Source organism: Toxotes jaculatrix, chromosome 4 (assembly GCF_017976425.1).
Source record: "Toxotes jaculatrix isolate fToxJac2 chromosome 4, fToxJac2.pri, whole genome shotgun sequence".
Lineage (NCBI taxonomy): Eukaryota > Metazoa > Chordata > Actinopteri > Toxotidae > Toxotes > Toxotes jaculatrix.
This window is the reverse complement of record NC_054397.1, coordinates 6601711-6621703: the sequence shown is the minus strand read 5'-3', so window position 1 is coordinate 6621703 and position 19993 is coordinate 6601711. Positions and strand designations below refer to the sequence as shown.

At 41.1% G+C, this 19993-nt stretch overlaps 1 protein-coding gene across 4 annotated transcripts in view; it reads left to right on the top strand.

Annotated features, from left to right (window-relative positions):
* Positions 1–10770, top strand: part of fat1a (FAT atypical cadherin 1a) — a 72569-nt gene extending 61799 nt beyond the window's left edge. For 2 of the 4 annotated variants that reach the window (XM_041035335.1, XM_041035334.1), the window contains exons 19-30: positions 173–778; positions 1445–1667; positions 1770–1901; positions 1985–2142; positions 2926–3394; positions 4164–4317; positions 4418–4528; positions 4633–5276; positions 6188–6325; positions 7698–7757; positions 8178–8213; positions 9417–10770. In XM_041035335.1, the coding sequence (XP_040891269.1) occupies positions 173–778; positions 1445–1667; positions 1770–1901; positions 1985–2142; positions 2926–3394; positions 4164–4317; positions 4418–4528; positions 4633–5276; positions 6188–6325; positions 7698–7757; positions 8178–8213; positions 9417–10096 (3411 nt within the window). In that variant the 3' untranslated portion in view covers positions 10097–10770. The remainder of the gene's footprint in view (positions 1–172; positions 779–1444; positions 1668–1769; positions 1902–1984; positions 2143–2925; positions 3395–4163; positions 4318–4417; positions 4529–4632; positions 5277–6187; positions 6326–7697; positions 7758–8177; positions 8214–9416) is intronic. The other 2 variants (XM_041035336.1, XM_041035337.1) reach the window with 2 other exon arrangements.
* The last annotated feature ends 9223 nt before the right edge of the window (positions 10771–19993 follow it).

Here is a 19993-nt window from a genome sequence, read left to right as displayed (position 1 = left end):
TTTGTTGGTTGTACAATCTAAAGTATGGAGAAGCTGTCAACTTCAGGCTTATGTCGCAGCAGTGGTAGAGCTTGATTGCCCTCTGCTGTTGTAAAAAATAATTCTTGCAGTTAAAACTTGAAGCGCATATTATTTCTTCATGGCTGTGTCTCCTTCTCCTTTCTCATATCAGGTGACAGACAGCGGCAAGCCTCCGCTCTTTTCCACCGCCTTCATCAGCGTACGTATAATCGAGGAGAGCGTCTACCCTCCCGCAATTCTTCCTCTGGACATTTTCATCTCTACTGCTGGCGATGAATACCCTGGAGGTGTCCTGGGAAAGATCCACGCCACTGACCAAGACATCTACGACACTCTCACTTACAGCCTCGCCCCTTCGTCTCCCTCCTACTCCTCATCCTCGGATGAGAGCGGTGCCTTGTTTTCAGTTTCCGCCTCTGATGGTAAAGTCATCGCCCTAAGACCGCTCGATGTAGGTCACTACCCTCTCAATGTGACAGTGACCGACGGACGCTTCACCACAGCCGCTGATGTCACCGTGCACGTTCGGCAGGCAGCTCGTCAGGCCCTGGACAACTCTATTGCTGTACGCTTTGCAAATATTGCTCCTGAGGAGTTTATTGGGGACTACTGGCGCAACTTCCAGCGGGCACTGAGAAACATTGCCGGGGTGAGGAGGAGTGAGGTGCAGTTAGTGAGCCTCCAGCCTTCAGAGCAAGGAGATCTGGATGTGCTGCTGACTCTAGAGAGGTCTGGCAGCCCCTATCAGTCACAAGAGGTAAGACCAACCAGAATTAGCTTTTATGAGTTGAGATGTTTATTTGTAGATGATGGTTCCAAAATTTTCTTTTGTTGTTGAAGCAACAAGATTTTTATAAACATGATTTCAGCTGCAACTAATGACTATCAGCCACTAAAGTGTTTAGTCTATAAACTTCATGCCACAATTTCCTAGAGCCCAGGGTACTGTGTTCAATTATTTTGTACGACCAGCAGTCCAAAACTCAAAAGCATGAATATTGCAATTAAGTAAAACAGAGAAAAGCTTAAAATCTTCACATTTTAAAACCTGGAACTATAGATTTTTTACTTGCACGATTACTAAAACAGTTATCGAAACAGCTGAATAATTTTCTGTCGTTCAAGCTGTCAATTAATCCACAGCTCTAAGCATGTTATAATTACCTTTAGGGCTGCAACTGCAATTACCAAAATAGTTTCAAATTAATTTTCTACCAGTTGACTGATAAATCAACTAATTGTTTCAGCCTGTCTTTGAATGTTCAACATTTTTTGCTTTGTAAATGTCTCCAGCCAGTGATCAGGTATCAGCACTGCTGTGGATTCATTTTCTGTCGATTGGCTAATTGATTAATAGGGCACTTATCTCAGCACTACTCCTCTTTATTGAGTCTTTTGGTGTTCATTTCTCAATGCTTCTCAGGTTGTCTTCCGTAAGCTGAACTCCTCTGCAGCTGTCATCGAGGAGATGACGGGGGTCAGGATCATACGGGTGGTGCAGAAGCTGTGTGCCGGGCTGGACTGCCCGCTACGCTTCTGCGATGAGGTCATCTCTCTGGATAAAACCGCCATATCCACTTACAGCACGGCTCGCCTCAGCTTCGTTACACCACGACATCAGAGAACTGCGACCTGCCAGTGTGATGGTAGACTGATTGCACCTCATTAACACATAGACACACACATTTATTTACACATTTTTTGTCCGTGAGAACTCCCGATCTGAGTGGATGTACTTTGGTACTTAGGTGGCAGATGTCCTGTGTTGAACAACCTGTGTGAGAACAACCCCTGTCCTGAGGGTATGGAGTGTGTGGCAGATGCTAGAGATACCACGTACAGTTGTGTGTGTCCGGAGGGCAAAAAGACCAAATGTTCTGGTAAGACCACCCATCTCTTTATCCGTGTCCCTGGATGTCTTTGTCCATGCTTTTCTTAATAAATGTCTCTTACTTTATGTCAGATGGCCACTCTCTGACGTTCAGTGGCAACGGCTACGTGAAATATCATCTGATGGAGAATGAGAACAAGGAGCTGATGAAACTCTCTCTGAGGCTCAGGACCTTCTCCAGTCATGCTACTGTCATGTATGCTAAAGGAACAGACTACAGCATCCTCGAGGTGTGTGTGTGTGTGTGTGTAAACCACCCCTATTACTCAGAAGTAATTATACAATTATTCCTTTAGCCTCTTTAATACTGATGATGATGATAACCTTGCTTATCATTAAGTCTAGACTGACTGTCCCTCTGCATTTCTTAGCCCATATTTATATTACCACCCAGTATTTCCATATCAGAAGGGCTTAATAAACACATAACTGACCTGCCCTCCCTTGAGACCATCCCGTCATGTGTACCATGATGCTGAAGGGTTCAGAAAGCCATTTTAAAACTCCTTTCACATGAGGGACTATGGGAATGTGGTGGTGGGTTGACAAAATCACACACAAGGGCTATTTTAGTACTGGGAGGGAAACAGAAAGCAGTTTTCCACACATTCCTTTTAGAGTCTGTCTGGTACAGCAGTCTGCATGCCAAACTTTAGACTAAAACCTGGCTGACTAGGAGGCAGTTACTGTTTATCAGACTGCCATGTAAGGCTTTTAATATCTACAGTTTGTATGTTTATTTTTGAGGTGTGAGCAGAAGTTACATTGTTATATGAAGCTATTGTTTTTCTGTAAAGCTGGTATTGTGTGATTATATTAATAAAAAAAAAAAATGAAGATGCACACTACATCCTTTGATAGGGAGTGATTTATGACACTGTCATAGGCTGATTTATAACAGTGAGTTGATGATTTGATTACAGTTTCTCCACCAAAGTTTTGATCTTGTGGAATGTTAATCAAGTCTGATATTCACTGACTGTTCAACTCTGTATTTTCTGCCTCTGCAATAGATTGTGAACGGCCGCCTGCAGTACAAGTTTGACTGTGGCAGTGGCCCCGGCCTCGTGTCAGTCCACAGTGCTCAGGTTAACGACGGGGAGTGGCACACTGTCTCACTAGAGGTGGATGGTAACTATGCTAAGCTGGTGTTGGACCGAGTGCACGCCGCCTCAGGCACAGCACCGGGCACCCTGCGTACCCTCAACCTTGACAACAGTATTTACTTTGGCGGTCACGTACGCCAGCATGCCTCCTCTCGCCACGGACGCAGCCTTCCTGTCACCAACGGGCTCCGCGGCTGCATGGAGGCCATCACCCTGAATGGCCAGGAGCTGCCTCTCAACACCAAAGCTCACCGGGCCCATGCTGTGCTGGAAGACATCGTGGACGTGGCTCCAGGCTGTGCACTCGCACCTGCTGAGAGTTGCTCCAGCAACCCCTGCACCAACGGAGGGAGCTGCACCTCGCTGCCTAATGGAGGTACATAATGTCCTGCTCAGCTCATTGCTCTCACTCAGATTTCCACTGAAGCTGCTTAATTTGAATTTCCGGTCCTCCTGTTTTTGTAACTGTAACACTTGAGTACTTGTGCATTTTCTGAAGGAGATTAAGAGGAATATAAATTGTGCCTTAAATTTTTCACCTGAGCGTGTATGGCTGCTTTTACCTGCAAATCAGTCATAGAAAATCTTTTCTAAACAGGAGTAGAATAAATTCTCTAAAATGTATCTGTTTTAAGCTAGGCTTTTACTCAAGATGCGTAACTAGCTGCAGCATAATTTATAGTAAGAAAGTGTTCATTTGTGGTCTTTGCTGTTAATGCAAACTCAACATCTGCATCTCTTTCACACAAAAAAAAACCTGCTAGGCATAATCCCTTACCATCCCCTGGCTTTTTTTGTAAAACATCTGCAGGATGTGTTGAGTTTCATTATCATCACATTAGTCACATAAAAGCCCAAACAACAGTTTGGTAAGCACATAATAGCTATGTTATTGTGCTGTTGACATTTATTCTAAGAAATTGTAAATTATGCAGAATTTACCAAGCGAGCCATTAAAATGAAAGTACCAGTACATTTTTTTTTCCCCTGACCTTGATTCATGGTTTACCTTTGCTTGTTTTAACAGACAACACAGCCCCAGCTATTATTTCCAAAGCTTTTGTTTTAGATTTTTTTTTGTAACTCAGAATTTTACACTTGCTCAGCATTAGAGTCTTCACTTTGCTTTCTTCCTCATACCACAGGCTACTTCTGTAAGTGTCCAGCCTCTTTCATGGGCACCCACTGTGAGATCGGCATAAGCCCTTGTGCCTCTAACCCCTGCCTGTACGGAGGCACCTGTGTCCCCCGTGCAGATGACTTCTACTGCCAGTGCAGAGGGCAGTACTCAGGACAGAGGTACTGTAACTTTTTATAAATACAAAACGTTCGCACTGTATAACACATCTCAACAATGGAATTTCTCTGCGTTCCTTACATAAACTTGTTATGAATTCAGGTGCCAGTTGGGGCCGTACTGTAGAGACAACCCCTGTCAAAACAGTGGAAAGTGTATTGACAGTCTGGACGGTCCAGTATGTGAGTGTGAAGCAGGCTTCCAGGGAGACAGGTTTGTTGATTTTGAGTCCAAATTCATGAACTGTACTCACTAAATGATTTAATGTTTCCAACCTGACAAGTCTGATCTCTTGTAACTTCACTTGTATTGTCCAGGTGCCTTAGTGATGTTGATGAGTGTATCAAGAACCCCTGTGCCAACGGAGGCCAGTGCCAGAACACATACGGCTCCTACAAGTGTAACTGCTCGCTGGGTTTCAGCGGGCAGATGTGCGAACTCCGTGCTGAGATCCGCAATGAATTCATCTCCACCTCCTGGAACATCGGCCTGGAGGAGGTGATTGGTATTGTGGTCTTTGTCTCTAGCATCTTCATCCTGGTCCTCCTCTTCATCATCATCCGCAAGAAATCCTGCCGCAGCAAGTCAAAGACCAACAATGACGACAAACATCCTGGAGGTTCAAACGTGCCTCACTCCTTCCTCCAGAGATCTTACTTTGACACCAAACTCAACAAGAACATCTACTCCGACATCCCGCCTCAGGTCCCTGTGCGGCCCATCTCCTACACTCCCAGCATTCCAAGCGACTCACGAAACAACCTGGATAGGAACTCATTTGAGGGCTCAGCCATCCCAGAGCATCCTGAGTTCAGCACCTTCAACCCAGACTCTGTGCATGGTCACCGCAAGACTGTGGCTGTGTGCAGCGTAGCACCCAATCTCCCCCCACCCCCTCCCTCCAACTCAGTCTCAGACAGTGACTCCATCCAGAAGCCAAACTGGGACTATGATTATGACGGTAAGTTTGCGTCCAGGTGGCAGTGGTTTCACTTACCTTTACCAGTTATAAATTACTACTGTTACAACATTTTTTGCATTTAAAACATTTAATATTCTGCATAGAATGTGCTTTTATTATAGATGCACATATTTTTTGTATGTGGGTGGCCCAGTGTCAGCCAGCCTCCTAGCAGACTTCCTGTAAAGGACAATGTAATTTAGTACCAATTATAGAAGAAATTAAATTTATACACTTCTAGTTGCAATTATTTGCTAGTTTAACCTGTAAATGTTCCTATGGGCAAGCATACAATTCAGTGTATATACTGTGCGGACGATTAAGTTTCTAAAAATAAATAAATAAATAATGAATGAATATTTTACTTTGCTTTTTATGGGGCAGTTCTTTGAGGGAAATTCCTCTGGAAGCCTACAGCTGCTTATAAACTCAATACAACTGACTAAAGTCTGTTTTAAATAACCAAAATAACAGAACTTTGCCTCCATTTTCTCTAATTTGCTCCAAATTATGCAGTTCTTTCCAGGAAGCTTGGAAATTGTTAAGAAATAATGGACACTTAAAATAAAGTGTCGTCCAAGTTGATTCCAAAATTAAGAAAATTATTGTGGTTTTTTGTGTGTTTCACTGTGCTCCTCTGTTTGGCATGAGGCACAGTTAATTACATAAACGTTATATAAATTTGATTATAAACAAACCAGAACCAGGCCGTTGTATTAACATCAACCAGAAAAATATACGTTTTATTCTGATTTTCAACTATTTAAATATAGAAATATCCCGTAAAAATGGAAAAGCAGCAACATCCCACATGTTATACTCTACTCATGGATTTCACGTTACTATGCTGTACACAAGATGTTTTCATATGTTGGTTTTACACTAGAATTGTACTGTGCTTTCTTTACTAGCTAAAGTGGTGGACTTGGACCCATGTCTGACCAAGAAGCCTGTAGAGGACAGTGCCTGTCACCCCTATAACACCAGGGGCAGCATGTCTGAGGTCCATTCCCTCAGCTCCTTCCAGTCAGAGTCCTGTGATGATAACGGTATGGCGCCATTCAGTATGTTAAATCTATTCCTCTTAGTGAATGGAGAAAAACTAACAAGACAGCCAACGGATAGTTTGGAAAAACACTGTACAAATACATGTTGGAAATGTCATTTTGCACTTGTGATGAATTATTGTTTTGTATTTTTTTCTTTGGTGTGATCAGCGTGCACGATTTTGCAGCAGTTGATTTGTCTTGTAGAGCATTGTTGATTTAAATGCTAACAATCTTTCTTTGCATGCTCAGAATGGATGGCCCAAATGGTTGCTCTGGGGTCACATGTTCTTTTCTCTTTCTTTTTGCTGCGGGGCTTCAGCTCCCATATGGATCAAATCAGTCCACAGATCCAGAACAAGGTTTTAAATAGGGGGGTCCAGCCTGTAAGTCCTCAATCACTGCCGGTACAGACGGAAGCAATCACAACAACTTGTACTGTGTAATTCTCCTGGGATTATATAAAAAAAGCATTCTGACCCTGTTTTCCATTCAGCCAGTCTCAGTTTACCTGTGCTCAGCTTCAACAAAAGGAGTTTGATGACTTTCTCAGGCTGCAGTTACGTTGTGTTTGAAAATCACTTGAAAGGTCATTGACTTTGACAAACGTCTGTTTTCATTTTTTCATTTAAAGCATGTTTTTTTTTCTTTTGCATGTCTCTTTTTTTTTCTTCAAAACAAAGCCACAAATGGATGTTTAAAGCAAACATCAAGGAACATATCACAAGGGTATATATGCATATTTTATGTTCTCCCAGTCCCTCCCCACGTCATACTTATTACCCTGTGTCATCACTGGGATATCATGATTGGGTTTGTTGCTGCTCATAAGTCATCAAAACCTGCATCTGCACCCTCGAAAAAGAGAATGAATCCTAAAACGAATGAATCCTAAATAAGAAATTGGATATGTTCTCAACAGGTAATTCTGTTTCCTCGGTTTGTTTCCCAAATGCACACAGGCTTTTTCTCTGTGTTTAGGGTTGGAAATGCGTTTATATCTCCAGGGAATTTCACTGATTCTTCCATCTGTACTGTCAATGGCACCCCGTAGCATCTCAGTATGTTGTTGTTGTGTGTTATCTTGCACAAACAAAACCAGACCTTCCTCCACACTGTGTTGCCTTCCTCCATTGTCTTGTGCCCAGCCATGAAAGCCCCCCAGACATTCAGTGTCGACACAGAAAAGGGAAAAAAAAAAAAGTGTGTCCATCAACAAGGACAGCAAAATTTGTGGGAAGTGTCGCTTGTGTTGGCAGAACTCCCACCACCATGCACTCCATATGTGTATTTTTTTTTCTTTTTGAATTCTGAAACCATTTGTACTAATGCTAGATCTCTTCCACCCACTCTCCCCTCCCTTACCTCTCACAAGCCTCCATAGTGACAGTAATCCACCTTGTCAACTCTGTTGTTGACACGGTGGAAGGAGAAGGTACTCTTTTATTGCTTCCATCTGCCAGTAGTTTTGTCGTTGGTGTTGGGATGTGAAGTGTAGGTTGCAGAGCTGCCATTATCTTACACTGACAAACCCCATCCAACCCAGATGTGAGTCTTTTTTAGATTCAGCTGCTCATTAAAAAGATATGCAAATACTAAATTAAACAGGCACCGAAGTGTTGCCTTCAAGCCTTGCTATTGATCGTTGCCAACTTTTGATTACACACCTCACGTCTGTTTAAGAAAATGGCAAACCTGTTGTCTATTAATTAATCTGTCACTCTCTTTATCATTATTTTGTCTCTTAGTTTTTCATTGTCCTCATTTCATTTGTGTTCTTAAGCCGATTGTTCCTTCCTCTCAGGTTTCTAATGTGACTTGTTCTTTCTCTTTCTTCTTCTTGCCTCATATAAAGAGTCTTTTTTGGCTCATGATCTCAAGAACCCAAGAGGTGACTTTTTTCATCTTTGTTTGCCTGATGTTACCCCGATCCCACCCTCTAACTCTCAGCCACTAACCCCAAAGCTTAATGAGGAGGGTAAAACCTCCTCAGTAAGGCAAAGCTGGTGTGATACTGAGCACTTTCTGCATCAGTGGCCTCATAAGGTGTTAAAGCTGCCTCTGTAAGATTATTATTATCACCCCAAAAACATGCATGGCTTTGATGTGGTGACAACATTAGAGGAAATGTTAATCAGAGTGATATGTGATCAAAGGTTTATCTCAGTAACTAACTGAAAAAATCCCCAGTCATTTGTGTTTGTATATGTGTGTGTCTGTGTAACTACTGTGAAGAGTTTGTCACAGGATCTGCAGGTGTACTGTTTGTTAAACGGGTTCATTTAACCTCAGAGTTCCATAATATTTTTTTAAACATGTCTCTAAAGTGGTGAAGGGGAGGACAACTCTGCCTTAAAGTCACAGTGAAACAGAAGTTAGAACGTCTTTAGCTACTGTAGTGTGACGTATTTCTCGGCGAATCAGAATACGCGGGCGACGTATTATTACGAGCGATTTACTCAGATCCTGTAGATTTGATTGGATCGATTTGGAGCTGTAATGAGATACAGAGCTGTGGGATCTCACCCACATCTCCCACACCCGTGCTGTTAGATCGAATCATGCTCTTTAGAAAATGTAAACATAGCTCTTGCCAACTGATATGCGACCCCTGATATCGCTCTGCTAGCTGCTAAGACCCACAAGCATGGGGTTAAGTCCCAAATTATATTTGACTGGATACATCCATGTTTACGTCCCTGCCCCTGCGAGTCATTAAAAATATTTTCATGCTTGACAGAAAGAAAAGAACTAGTGTTTTTTCTACATAGTTTTGTCATTTTATGAAAGATAACTGAAAGAATAAAACAGTGAGGTAGAATTAGAACTTGGAAAATGTATTTATATTTCACTGTGTCTTTAAGTTTGTGAATGTGTCTGCAGTATGTTTAAAAAGTTGCTTTTACAAAGTGGTGTGAAGTTCAGTGTGTATTAATGAACAGCTCATTGTGTTGTTGTGGTGTGGTACTGTGTTCCTGTTGCATGGTGTGGGTTTTAACATTAACATGATGGCATTTGGTGAATGTTAACAACTGGATGTGATGCATTTAGCTGTGGTACAAAACACTAATGTGTGCTTTGGACTTTTTGGCAGGATATCACTGGGACACATCTGATTGGATGCCAAGTGTTCAACTTCCTGGAATCCAGGAGTTTCCACAGTATGAGGTTGTGGAGTCGCCTGCCCCTCTGTACAGTGACCCGAGTGCCATCGACACCGACTACTATCCTGGCGGCTTCGACATTGAGAGTGATTTCCCTCCACCGCCAGAGGACTTCCCTGCCAACGACGATCTGCCGCCGCCACCTCTGCCAGAATATGGTGACCGCTGTGACACACTGCGGCCCATGGGTAGGGACTTGGACCCGTCTGTGGCTGGCTCAGGCGGCTCGGGCGGGGTCCGCCAGCGTCCGGCCCTGCCCCAGCTCTACACTCTTAACCAGTACCTGCCGCAGCACTCCTACCCAAGCGACGGGGGTGACACCGAGGGCCAAGGAGCTACTTCCACTTCAGCCAATACCACCCCAGCTTCTACCTTGGGTACCAGTGGCTACAGAGGGGGCTACCCTTTAGGTTGTAGTCGGGACTTTGACTCCTCAGCTCTGGACAACATGTCCATGTCTCTGTACACGTCCACAGCCTCTTGCTCGGACATGTCGGCGTGCTGCGAGGAGTCCGAGGTAATGATAAGCGACTACGAAAGCGGTGATGAGGGCCACTTTGAGCGGTTGGCCATCCCAGCGCTGGACTCCCAGCAGCACACTGAAGTCTGACACTGGATCCAAACAAAAGTGCCTGAACCCACAGCCTACACCTTATGTTAGCCCCTCACACACCAACCACACTAAACACGCACAGTATGTGGACACACAGAACACACCACCACACACACACACACACACACACACCTACACCTACATACACACACACAGACATACATGTACACACACAATGAATTAAGTCAAAACACAGGGGTTGTTGAGACTGGTTGTGAAGGCCAATCGGCTGAGAAGATCTGAAGAAGCTATAAGAGAGACTCTGTGGCATCTTTGCGTCTGCTCAGTCCAACTCCTGCCCCTTTGAGTTGGCGGTGCCATTGCTTTAAGTAACTGTCATTTCACACAGGAAGTGTATTGTCTGAAGGATCAACATTTCAATGTACAACCAGAAAAACATCATGGCAAAAAAAAAAAAAGAATATTTCACCACAAAATCTTTGTTTCTATAAATAAAACCAAGCAAAATGTTTTTATACAAGTCCTCATTTTCAATGTAAATTTAAATGTACAGTTTTGATTTCAAAGTTTACTAGGTTTTGTAGATATTCTATGCTTTTATTTTCAAAAAAAAGAGTTAAATGGTGTGACATTATCAGCCTTACTGTGCTTACATTCACAAAAAAGAAATGTTAAAAAAAAAAAAAGAGAGAGAAGAGCGTGGCTTTCCCGCACAGTGTACTCGTAAAGTTTATCGTCTCCTGCTCATTTCAAAAAGGGTCTTCAGTGAACGACTGCATATTCTTGTGTTGTTGTTTTTTTATTTGTTTGTTTGTAAATTTTGACTTTGGAACCTCTTTATTTTTCCACCAAGAAAATGGGACCCAATATATTTATAGTGCAGAGTTATCCATGGACACGTGACTTTTTCAGGTGTCTGTGTGTGTGTGAGCAATGCTATGGTCTTGTTAAGGTTTTTATTGAATACTGCCACAAGCTCACGCTTTCCTACTGGCAATAAATTATTCCTAAAAAATATTTCTATGGTCTCCGTGTGCATTTATTTCCAAATCATGTGTATGAATAGAACCAAGTTAAAGTAATAAGTAATAATTTTGTTTGTTTGCAACACAGCTGCTGTGGGTTTTATTTGTGTAAAAAACTTAAAAACAAATTTTTGAACAGGTTATTTTTTATTTTACTTTAAAATGCGGCAGTATTTCTAAACTTAAACCTTTAATCCATGGGATTTCTGTTGGGCTTCAATTACAACAATTAGTTCATTAACAGAAACAGAAAATTAATTTGCTACAATTTTGATAATTGTTTTCTCAATTTTGATCTCAAAAATGAGATCAATATTTACTGGTTCCATCTCATATAATAGTATGTGAACATGCTGACAACCTGTTGCTTTTCTTTATTGTGATGCGTATTTTTCTCTGTTATATAGATCAATTTATAGATATTTAGAAAAGGCTTTATATTCCAATTAATTGATAAACTGACTACTCGAGAAAATTATTGGCAGGTTAATCAGTAAGGAAATAGTCTTTAGTTGCAGCCCTACAATCGAGTATAGCATACACTATGATAAATGACCATGTGTAGCTTATCCAGATGTTGCTTTGCAGTGAAACTGTTACATAGTGAAGCTTTTTATAATCTTACAGTAACATATGTGTTGTTTTAAAGGGGCAGCGTGTAAGAACTGATATCAGTGCAACATAATACATAGACATTTTTTACTTTAAAACTTATTTAATGTCATTAACAATCACAAAGCTTCAGTATTTAAGGGGAAACAAAACAAGAAACTGTATCATGTTAAAAAAGTCATGTACCCTCCACCACGTCTTGTTTCAGACCTTAAAGTCTGACGGTCTCAAATCCCCTCCCTCCTCTGACTCCCTGCCGCTGCTTGTATCAATAAACCCTCGTCTCACACGAGGCTGATAAACTAGCATGACCCTGTTACCTCCAGGCCCGTTCTACCACCACAGTCACTCTGTGCTTTTTGTTTTCTCACTGTTTGGCACAGTGCACTGTGCTGACCTGGTCATGGTTACACACAGGACTCACTGTTCTTCCTCCTTGGGCTCTGTCGTGAATGAATGACCTTTTGACCTCCAATCAGGACACTCTGCTGTTATAGGCTGACTACTGTCAAGATATATCTCTTGTCAGCTTCCCTCTAATGAATCTTATTATGTCACCAATATGACTGACTGTCTGATAGTGGTGCCCACTGTGGCACAGGGCTCCAGAGTTAGTCCAGACTGGGAGGCATACTGAATACAATCTCAGTACCTCTTTATAATGAGGAATACTAAGCAACTAGTGGCTTTTATAGGGGTATTCATTATTAATACTAATTATTACTACTATATTAATTTGTGAGAACAACTTTTGGGTTGCAAGGTTGTGACAAATTAAGTTGTGCAGAATAACTCGCCATGTCTTTTCATTAGGAAGATTTCTCCACTGATCTGAGGAGTACATTTTTAATGCGATTATACTAAAGTCACATAAATGGCGGTGGACTCTGCTGTCTTTAGGGATAGTACCACTGGGGGACATCAAAGTTGGACATTTTCAAATTGTACATATACAGTAGTTAACTTAATAAGATGAGAGCTGCAGACTCTGGATTATTGTAGTGGAAGAACCCATTATAACAATAATAACTACAGAACCGATGGCTTATTATAAAATGAAAAACTAAAGGCCCTTTGAGCCATCACTCTGCTGTTATAAATGTCATTAATAAGGGATCACAGATTTCTCAGTTTCTAACCTGCAGCTCAACATTTAAAGGAATAGTTTCACATTTTGGGAAACATGCTCATTCGCCTTCTTGCCCATATCTCTACAGTAAACATGCAGCTGAAGCCAGTAGTAGACAGTCGACTTAGCATTATGTTAAGACTAGACTAGGACACTCTTTAAAAGGTATACCTTACTAGGTACCTTAGTACTCTGATAGCAAGGTGAAAGTCTCATTACATTTAAAAATGATCAGCAATGTGTAGGCTCAGTTAGGTCTGATCATTTGTTCTCTAGAATTGTGTGCTTCTTTTAGCCCCCCCCAAAAAAAGAGCAGGAACAGACAGAAGTTTTTCTCAGCTGGGTCGCTGGGATAAAAAGAAACATTTTCAGAAACAGCACTCAGATTTCAAAGAGGTCCACTGTCTGTGAGTTATAATGTAGAGAAAAGTATGTCCCAGTCTCCAGTAGTGGTGGATAATCAAACCTCTTTGTTACCACTCATGCCGCTTAATGTCATGCTCGATGGATCCAATTAACTCTGGAAATGGCACCAGGTGTTTTTCCCTTAAATAAATGAAGATGTTCATACCTATTAATGCATTATTCATATTATGGAATCGCAAATGCAGTTCTGTGGGAAAGGGGTGTTCTGCTTCAGAGGTTGTGGTTATTAGCTTTTAGTTGGGGGGCCGTGAGTCTGTAGTACAATGTGACGACCACAAGATGGCTGCATATGGCAGCTCATAAAAGCTGTGGGAAGACAGGATGGTTCTGAGAGGCAAAACAGGGAGTAACCCAGTAGGAGATTTGCCGTTTCATCAAATGATTTCACTCAGTAGATCCTTCTGGCTGAATGAAGTAATACAAATCAGCCACATCAACCAATTCACACATCAGTTGGTATAAAAACTTGCACGGTGATTGCAAATTCTACATGATCCCCCCCCACACACACACAGCTCTATCAGTTCTAATGCTCTTTTTCCCACAAAGCCAAATAGGCACATTTATGAAATAAAAATTTAAAAAACTGTTCCATTGATCTTTTATGCATGCAAGTCATGCGTGGAACAAAAACAGTTCACACAGAAAGTTTAAAACAGCCAGTGTCATCCTGAGCTTTTGACAGCAAGATTAGTTTTTCATCTCTCATGCCTCAAGATATGATTTGCTGTTTGCACAGGATGTGTGCACAAAACCATTCATGCAAATGCAGGCCTTCATTTCTTGGACAATATGCAAATATTAAACACCTCAAATACTGAGTCAGATCAAAGTGAAGTGTCTGAGAGAAATGCAAAGAGTGGAAGACGGTGATTAACTAGAGGCTAATGTATTGTTTAAATATGTCTACACAGCACTGAATGTCTAGGAAGAAAAAAAAAGAAAAATCAACCTCCTGGGCCTGAAAATCTGCCCAGTCATTCATGACAAATTGTGCTGAGAGCCCCCCTCAGACCCAGAAATGTCTGATCTATACAGAGGGACTCAGAGCTGCTATTAACATCGACCCGCCTCAGCTGTCTGCCACAAAATTATTCTCCACAGACAATGAAGACAGGGAGAAAACCCTGAACTGCTGTAGGAAAACAAAGACACTTGTTGAGGTGGCCTGGTCACAACAGAAGCAGCAGGTGTAAAAATAAGGCGAAGATGGCTGCCATGCCAATCTGAACTGTTTTAAACAGACATGTTTCATTGTGGAGGAACCTTTTTTGCAGAGCTATGTTTTTTTTTTTTTTACATCAACAGTTTTGGTCAGAAATTTTACCATGATTTGTTAATTCGTCAGTAAAGTTAATTCTATTCAGCTTGTGAAAACAGGTATATAATATTGTTTGTGACTTTTGAGGAGCTTTGTCAAGTCTCAGAAAATAACCCAGATGGTGTCATGGTTATGCTTTTCAGTCATCTGAGTCTAGGACTGGTTTGGCAAGTTTTAAGACCCCTTCAACCACATGACAAATCTAGTCTGCGACTTTTGGAGAGAGATTAGCTCCTTTCATTGAAGACACTCGCCAATATTCCTCTGTGGATGGACTGTGTTCAGTGAGTGGCAGAGAGCAGCACTTTAATTAACCAGTCAACAGCCAGACAGAAATGTGAATGAACTGTGAATGTGCTCCTAATGACCAAACACTAAGCCCCATTGTTAGCTCGAGGCACTGATTCATTTTGCTTCTAAATTAATAACTATTTACAAGAGTTAGTTTACTCTGTGCCTACAGCCTAGCCAACAGAAAAGTAAGAACATCAATGGCTATTAGGCCATTTATGTCTGAGTCTGATTTCATTTTATGAAAGTGCTTTCAATCTTTTCACTCAAACTTTTCTAATGAATGATTTTGCATGTATTTAATTCACAAATTAGAACACATGAAAGAAAAACACATACCAACAACTCGGAAACACTTAAACAGGCACCAAGCGCAGTCAGGTAATACACTGGAGACCAACTGTATACATCATTGTGACAGAATTTTATTAATGCTTTAAACTTCCAGCTTTATGGAAGTGCAATAGTAAATCACTGTAATACTGGTGCAACAAAACAACAACAAAAACTGGACTGTGAGTGATCAGTGAAAAAATAAATCTTTAGTTTAACTCTCCAGGGGGTTGATGAATTACATAAACAAAAACAAACAAAAAAACAACAACAAAAAAACCCCTATTTGTCTGGCCCCATTCATGTTGAATAATCAGTTACTGTATTGTTATGTGTTTGTGCATAATCACATGCTGTGAGAAAACATGTGTGCATGTGCGTGAGAGAGAGCGAGAGAGAGAGACACATACATGCGGAGACCACTGACCCCAATAATCCTCTTTCTCCCAGCATACACATCTCTTTCCTGGGTGGAGCTCCGCTGTTGTCATGGCAACCGGCCGAGTGCAGGAGGAGGAGGAGGGAACAGCGGCAGATAAAAGCAAACACTCTTGTTTCTCTGTGGGATGTAGTGATGACCAGTGAAGCGGCAGAGACATGCCGGGGCAGTGTCGAGCCCACACTCATTACATTACTTCTGTCTCCTCTCCTTCATTTTGCTGACAGCTCTCTCAAATGAGAGACGTGATCAAGTGTGTGTGAATGCGTGTGTGTGTGTCTTGGCACCCTCCTATCCTCATCACGGGTGCATCTGCCCTTTCCCTCCCCCACACACAGCACCTCTCTCCCACTCTCTCCTTTTCCCCCTTTCACCCTTCCCCTTTACGTGCCCCTCCTCCCCCCACAAAACTCATAACGACTGCCTTAAAGCTGTTTCTCTGTTTGGTGTGATGTACTGTACTGTACATCTCGCCTCCATCTCTCGCTGTCCTCCCTTTTTTTGAACCGTTTTGCAGATAAAGTGAAAAAGCTCCTTTGAAGATATTTTTTATAAGATAACAATCCTCCGTTTCTCTTTTCCTCCTGTCCTCTGTCAGTTAAACTCACTTTAAATTCAAAGGTGCAACAAAAAGTACTTCTGTCTCATCTCTCTACCCCTGATCTTCCTCTGAAGACTTAAAATGATACAACGTGGCATAAAGCAAGTGTTCATAGGTGCATCCTGTGCCAAAGCATAATCTGGTTTACTCTTTAAGACCATTTTAATAAAAGTAAACCCTTGTAGCGACAGTATGCTTCCCTAAAAGCATGAGAGTCAAAACAAAACACAGTATCCCCTGCAGATATGTCTCTCTCTCTTTCAGATGCCTTTTCATTACTTGTCTTGGGTTGGGTTTCATGTTCTATGCTTGCTCCTCTACCGCTGAAATTACTGATTTATAAACCGCTTCAATTATCCATTAGATAAAAGTCTCATTGCTCCGGATGATTATAAAAGCACAGCAGGGAAAACAGTGAATCGTGGGCTCCAACATGGAATAGGAGGTAGGTACAGGAAGTCTCAGCTACTGATTTACAGAAAGAAATACTGTCTCATACATGGTTATAGTTGAATCGTTGTTGCTAATAAAATCAGTATATCATCAGGGTTTGTCTGAATTGTGCAGTTACCTTAAGGAAAAAAATGAAGTTTTACATATTTTTTTTATTGAGTGATGACTCCACATGTTGCAGCGACCTTTTTAGCGCTGTAGCCTCCTGGTCGATTGGCTGGTTGATATGCTCTAGTCCGACTAAATTCTCATTGGTCGGACAATCAACAGTCTTGCTTTGATGAAGAGAAAAGCACTACATCAATAGCCTTCAAGGATTAGATCATTATTTGCATCAGTGGGCTAATGGGCCTAATGGAGACTGCTAGGTCCAACTTATTCAACGTCTACCTAACGCTTACTGTACATTCACGGAAAAAGTTTACTTGTCATCGCCTACAAACTAATTGACGCACTAATTGATTGCAATATCTTTGTTCCTCAGTTTCAAATAACATGGATCTCTCTTTTGACTCAAGGGTGACTAGCAATGAGTGAAACTGGGCTTAATTTCATTTTTTTATTTAATTTTCATTTTTAACTGTGCAAGAAAAAAAAACCTTATGCCAGTAAATATAACTGTTGAATCACAGGCAATTTACCGCTCTGATGATGAAGATCAGAATGTTCCACTTGCCCTGCTGATGCTGCCATAGCTTCTTTTATCATCAAGCAAGATAGAAATGATTGAACATTAGCAAATGACGCACTTAGACTTTCCTCCCGTTTTCACCATCCCAGTCCCCATTTACTTTTTCTTACAGCATGTTTGCTCCACTGTCTCTGTAACTGCTCAAATGATTCCGAATCAGTCCTTGCTGCTTCTTTTTCCTCCCTCCAGTGTATTCTGATATACAGCAGATTTTCTCTACCGTGTACTTTGAATGCACGACAAATTTCTGTGTGCACTGATCAATGTCTGCTAGCAGAGCAGTTGAGTGTGAAGAGTAGATCAACCTAAAATGTAATTCAGAGAGATACATAGGGAGAGATAATGACCATGTTTTGGATGAATGCACATCACAACTATTTTATAATAACGAGCTATTTGTATTTTAAAGTGATTTGACAAAAGACAAGAAAATGGAGGATGAAGAGTTCCAAAAGCAGCACAGGATTGTTATGGGACTTGGTTGAGTATTAATATAATGTTATGAGGGACATAAAGGAAAAACACGAGAGCCTCTTCAGAATAAAAGCAAAGTAAGGGCTTGATCAGTCTGTTATGCTGCACTTGCAAATCAACAAACATGCACATGTAAAAAAAAGAGAACTCCGTGACGTCAATAATAACATAGAGAAGTATCCACATGGTGTCTGAAAAAAAAGAGCTGCAAATGTTGTGATACTAGAAAGACTCACTATTACTAATAGTGAGTTTTAGGCCTTTTATTTGTTTCTAGGTTTATAGATTTTACATGTTTGTATCTCCATGTGTTTGGTCTGGCTTAACATTAGCAACTGTGGGTGTCTTGGTGAATAATGTAACGAGGCCAAGTGTTTTTCTTTCCAGTGACAGCTGAGGATAAAGACAACATATACAACAAACCTCACTGAATTGAGAGTCTCGAACAATAAGAGCTTCCAAGTGGCTTGTTTACTCTGATGTCATCACTTACACAGTGAGTAATTAATTGATTTTGCACTAACAAAATCAAAAACACATCAACAGTCATTGTTATGTTGCTGGTAAAATATAATGATTATTGTAAACTCACTTAAAGGATTAAGTAATCAATAACTTATCAGTGTCTGTCAGGGACGAGTGGGTCTGTCAGTACAAACCACTAAGAGGTCATTAACTCAAACTGAAACATGGTTTAGTCACAAGTTAATAAAATACGCTGGTGAGCCCCAAGAGGTCACAGCATAAACTTTAAGTGGTGGAATGACAACCGGAAAGCAGGAAAAAATGCTGTACTTGTTTTCAGACATTTCTCTACTATTTTTTTTTTGTGAATTTTGGCATAATATTTATTATTTATTCCTTAAAAAGTACACTCAGACAATCACTTTTTGCCTTGCTTGGTCACCCATTGCCACATTCAAACCTAAGTCTTGCTAGTAGCCACTGGTTTATTTAACGTAATCACAAGCCAAAAAAAGTTATGAACCACTGCTGAATATTAAGTCTGCAGCTAACAATTATTTTCATTATCACTTGATCTGGTGATTATTTTCTCGATTCATTTATTTATTTAAAAAATGTCAGAAATAGGGAAAGATATTCTGTTCAGTCTTAGAAAAGTGAGGAAAAATAGTGAGAAATCTCCATGTTTGAGAGGCTGAAAACATCCATTCGTTTACGTATTTTCTTGAAAAATTACTTCAGTGATTAATCGATTGTTAAACATAGTTGCAGATTATTTTTGCAGATTATACAGACTGATTGAAAGTCTGTTGTCTTGGCATATGTAATTATTTCTCAGTATCCTCCAATTTGGAGATCAAATAAAACTGTAATGAGGGGTTTCACCTTTTATTATGACAAACAGCTCGTGAATAGGCTGCAGAACCTGTTTGTGTGCAGGGTGGGAGGTGGTCTGACCCATTTGTTGTGAACTAACAATACTAACAGAATAATGGTCATTCTTTGTACAACTCCACCGTCCATTCTCAGGTCCATTCTCCCGTCCATAGCAGTGTGCACAGTGGTTTCACTGTGGCTAATTCTACCGTTTTATGTTATACAGAATAAATTAACAGTTGAATCATATCTGTAAAGCATTTAAAATGGCATTGTGAAGGCAAAGCTGACAAAGCAGTTGTGAAGTTGTGAATTTAAAGACCGAATCACCTTTAATCAGCAGCATGCTTGAGCCTTCCTGTGGGTTACAATAAGAGAGCTTCCTAATGTGTTACATCTCCCGTAAGCACTGGGGCTTTTTCCTGAAACGGATACAGCATGAATGATTCTTCAAAATAAAAATGAATGGGCTGAAATAAAGCAAAGCAAGAGACCGTAAAGATATGAATGAACACGCATCCGTTAAATGGAAAGAAGTAGGACGCTTTTCCAAGCGGTTGAGTTGCTTTTCCTCCTCTCGGCCGCCAAGCGACAGTGTTTCTCCCTCAAAATAAAAACCCGCTCCTCTCCGGACTGTTTGATCACATGCTGGGAAGGTTTGAAGTTGCGGCTTCATGTCACACGCGCGCACCGACAAAGTGAATGGCACACGGGCGCAGAAGTGACACCGAGGAGACCGGAGAGGGGAGACTACGAGAGCTGATCCACGGCAGCTGGGTAAAGTCCACGCGTGAGAG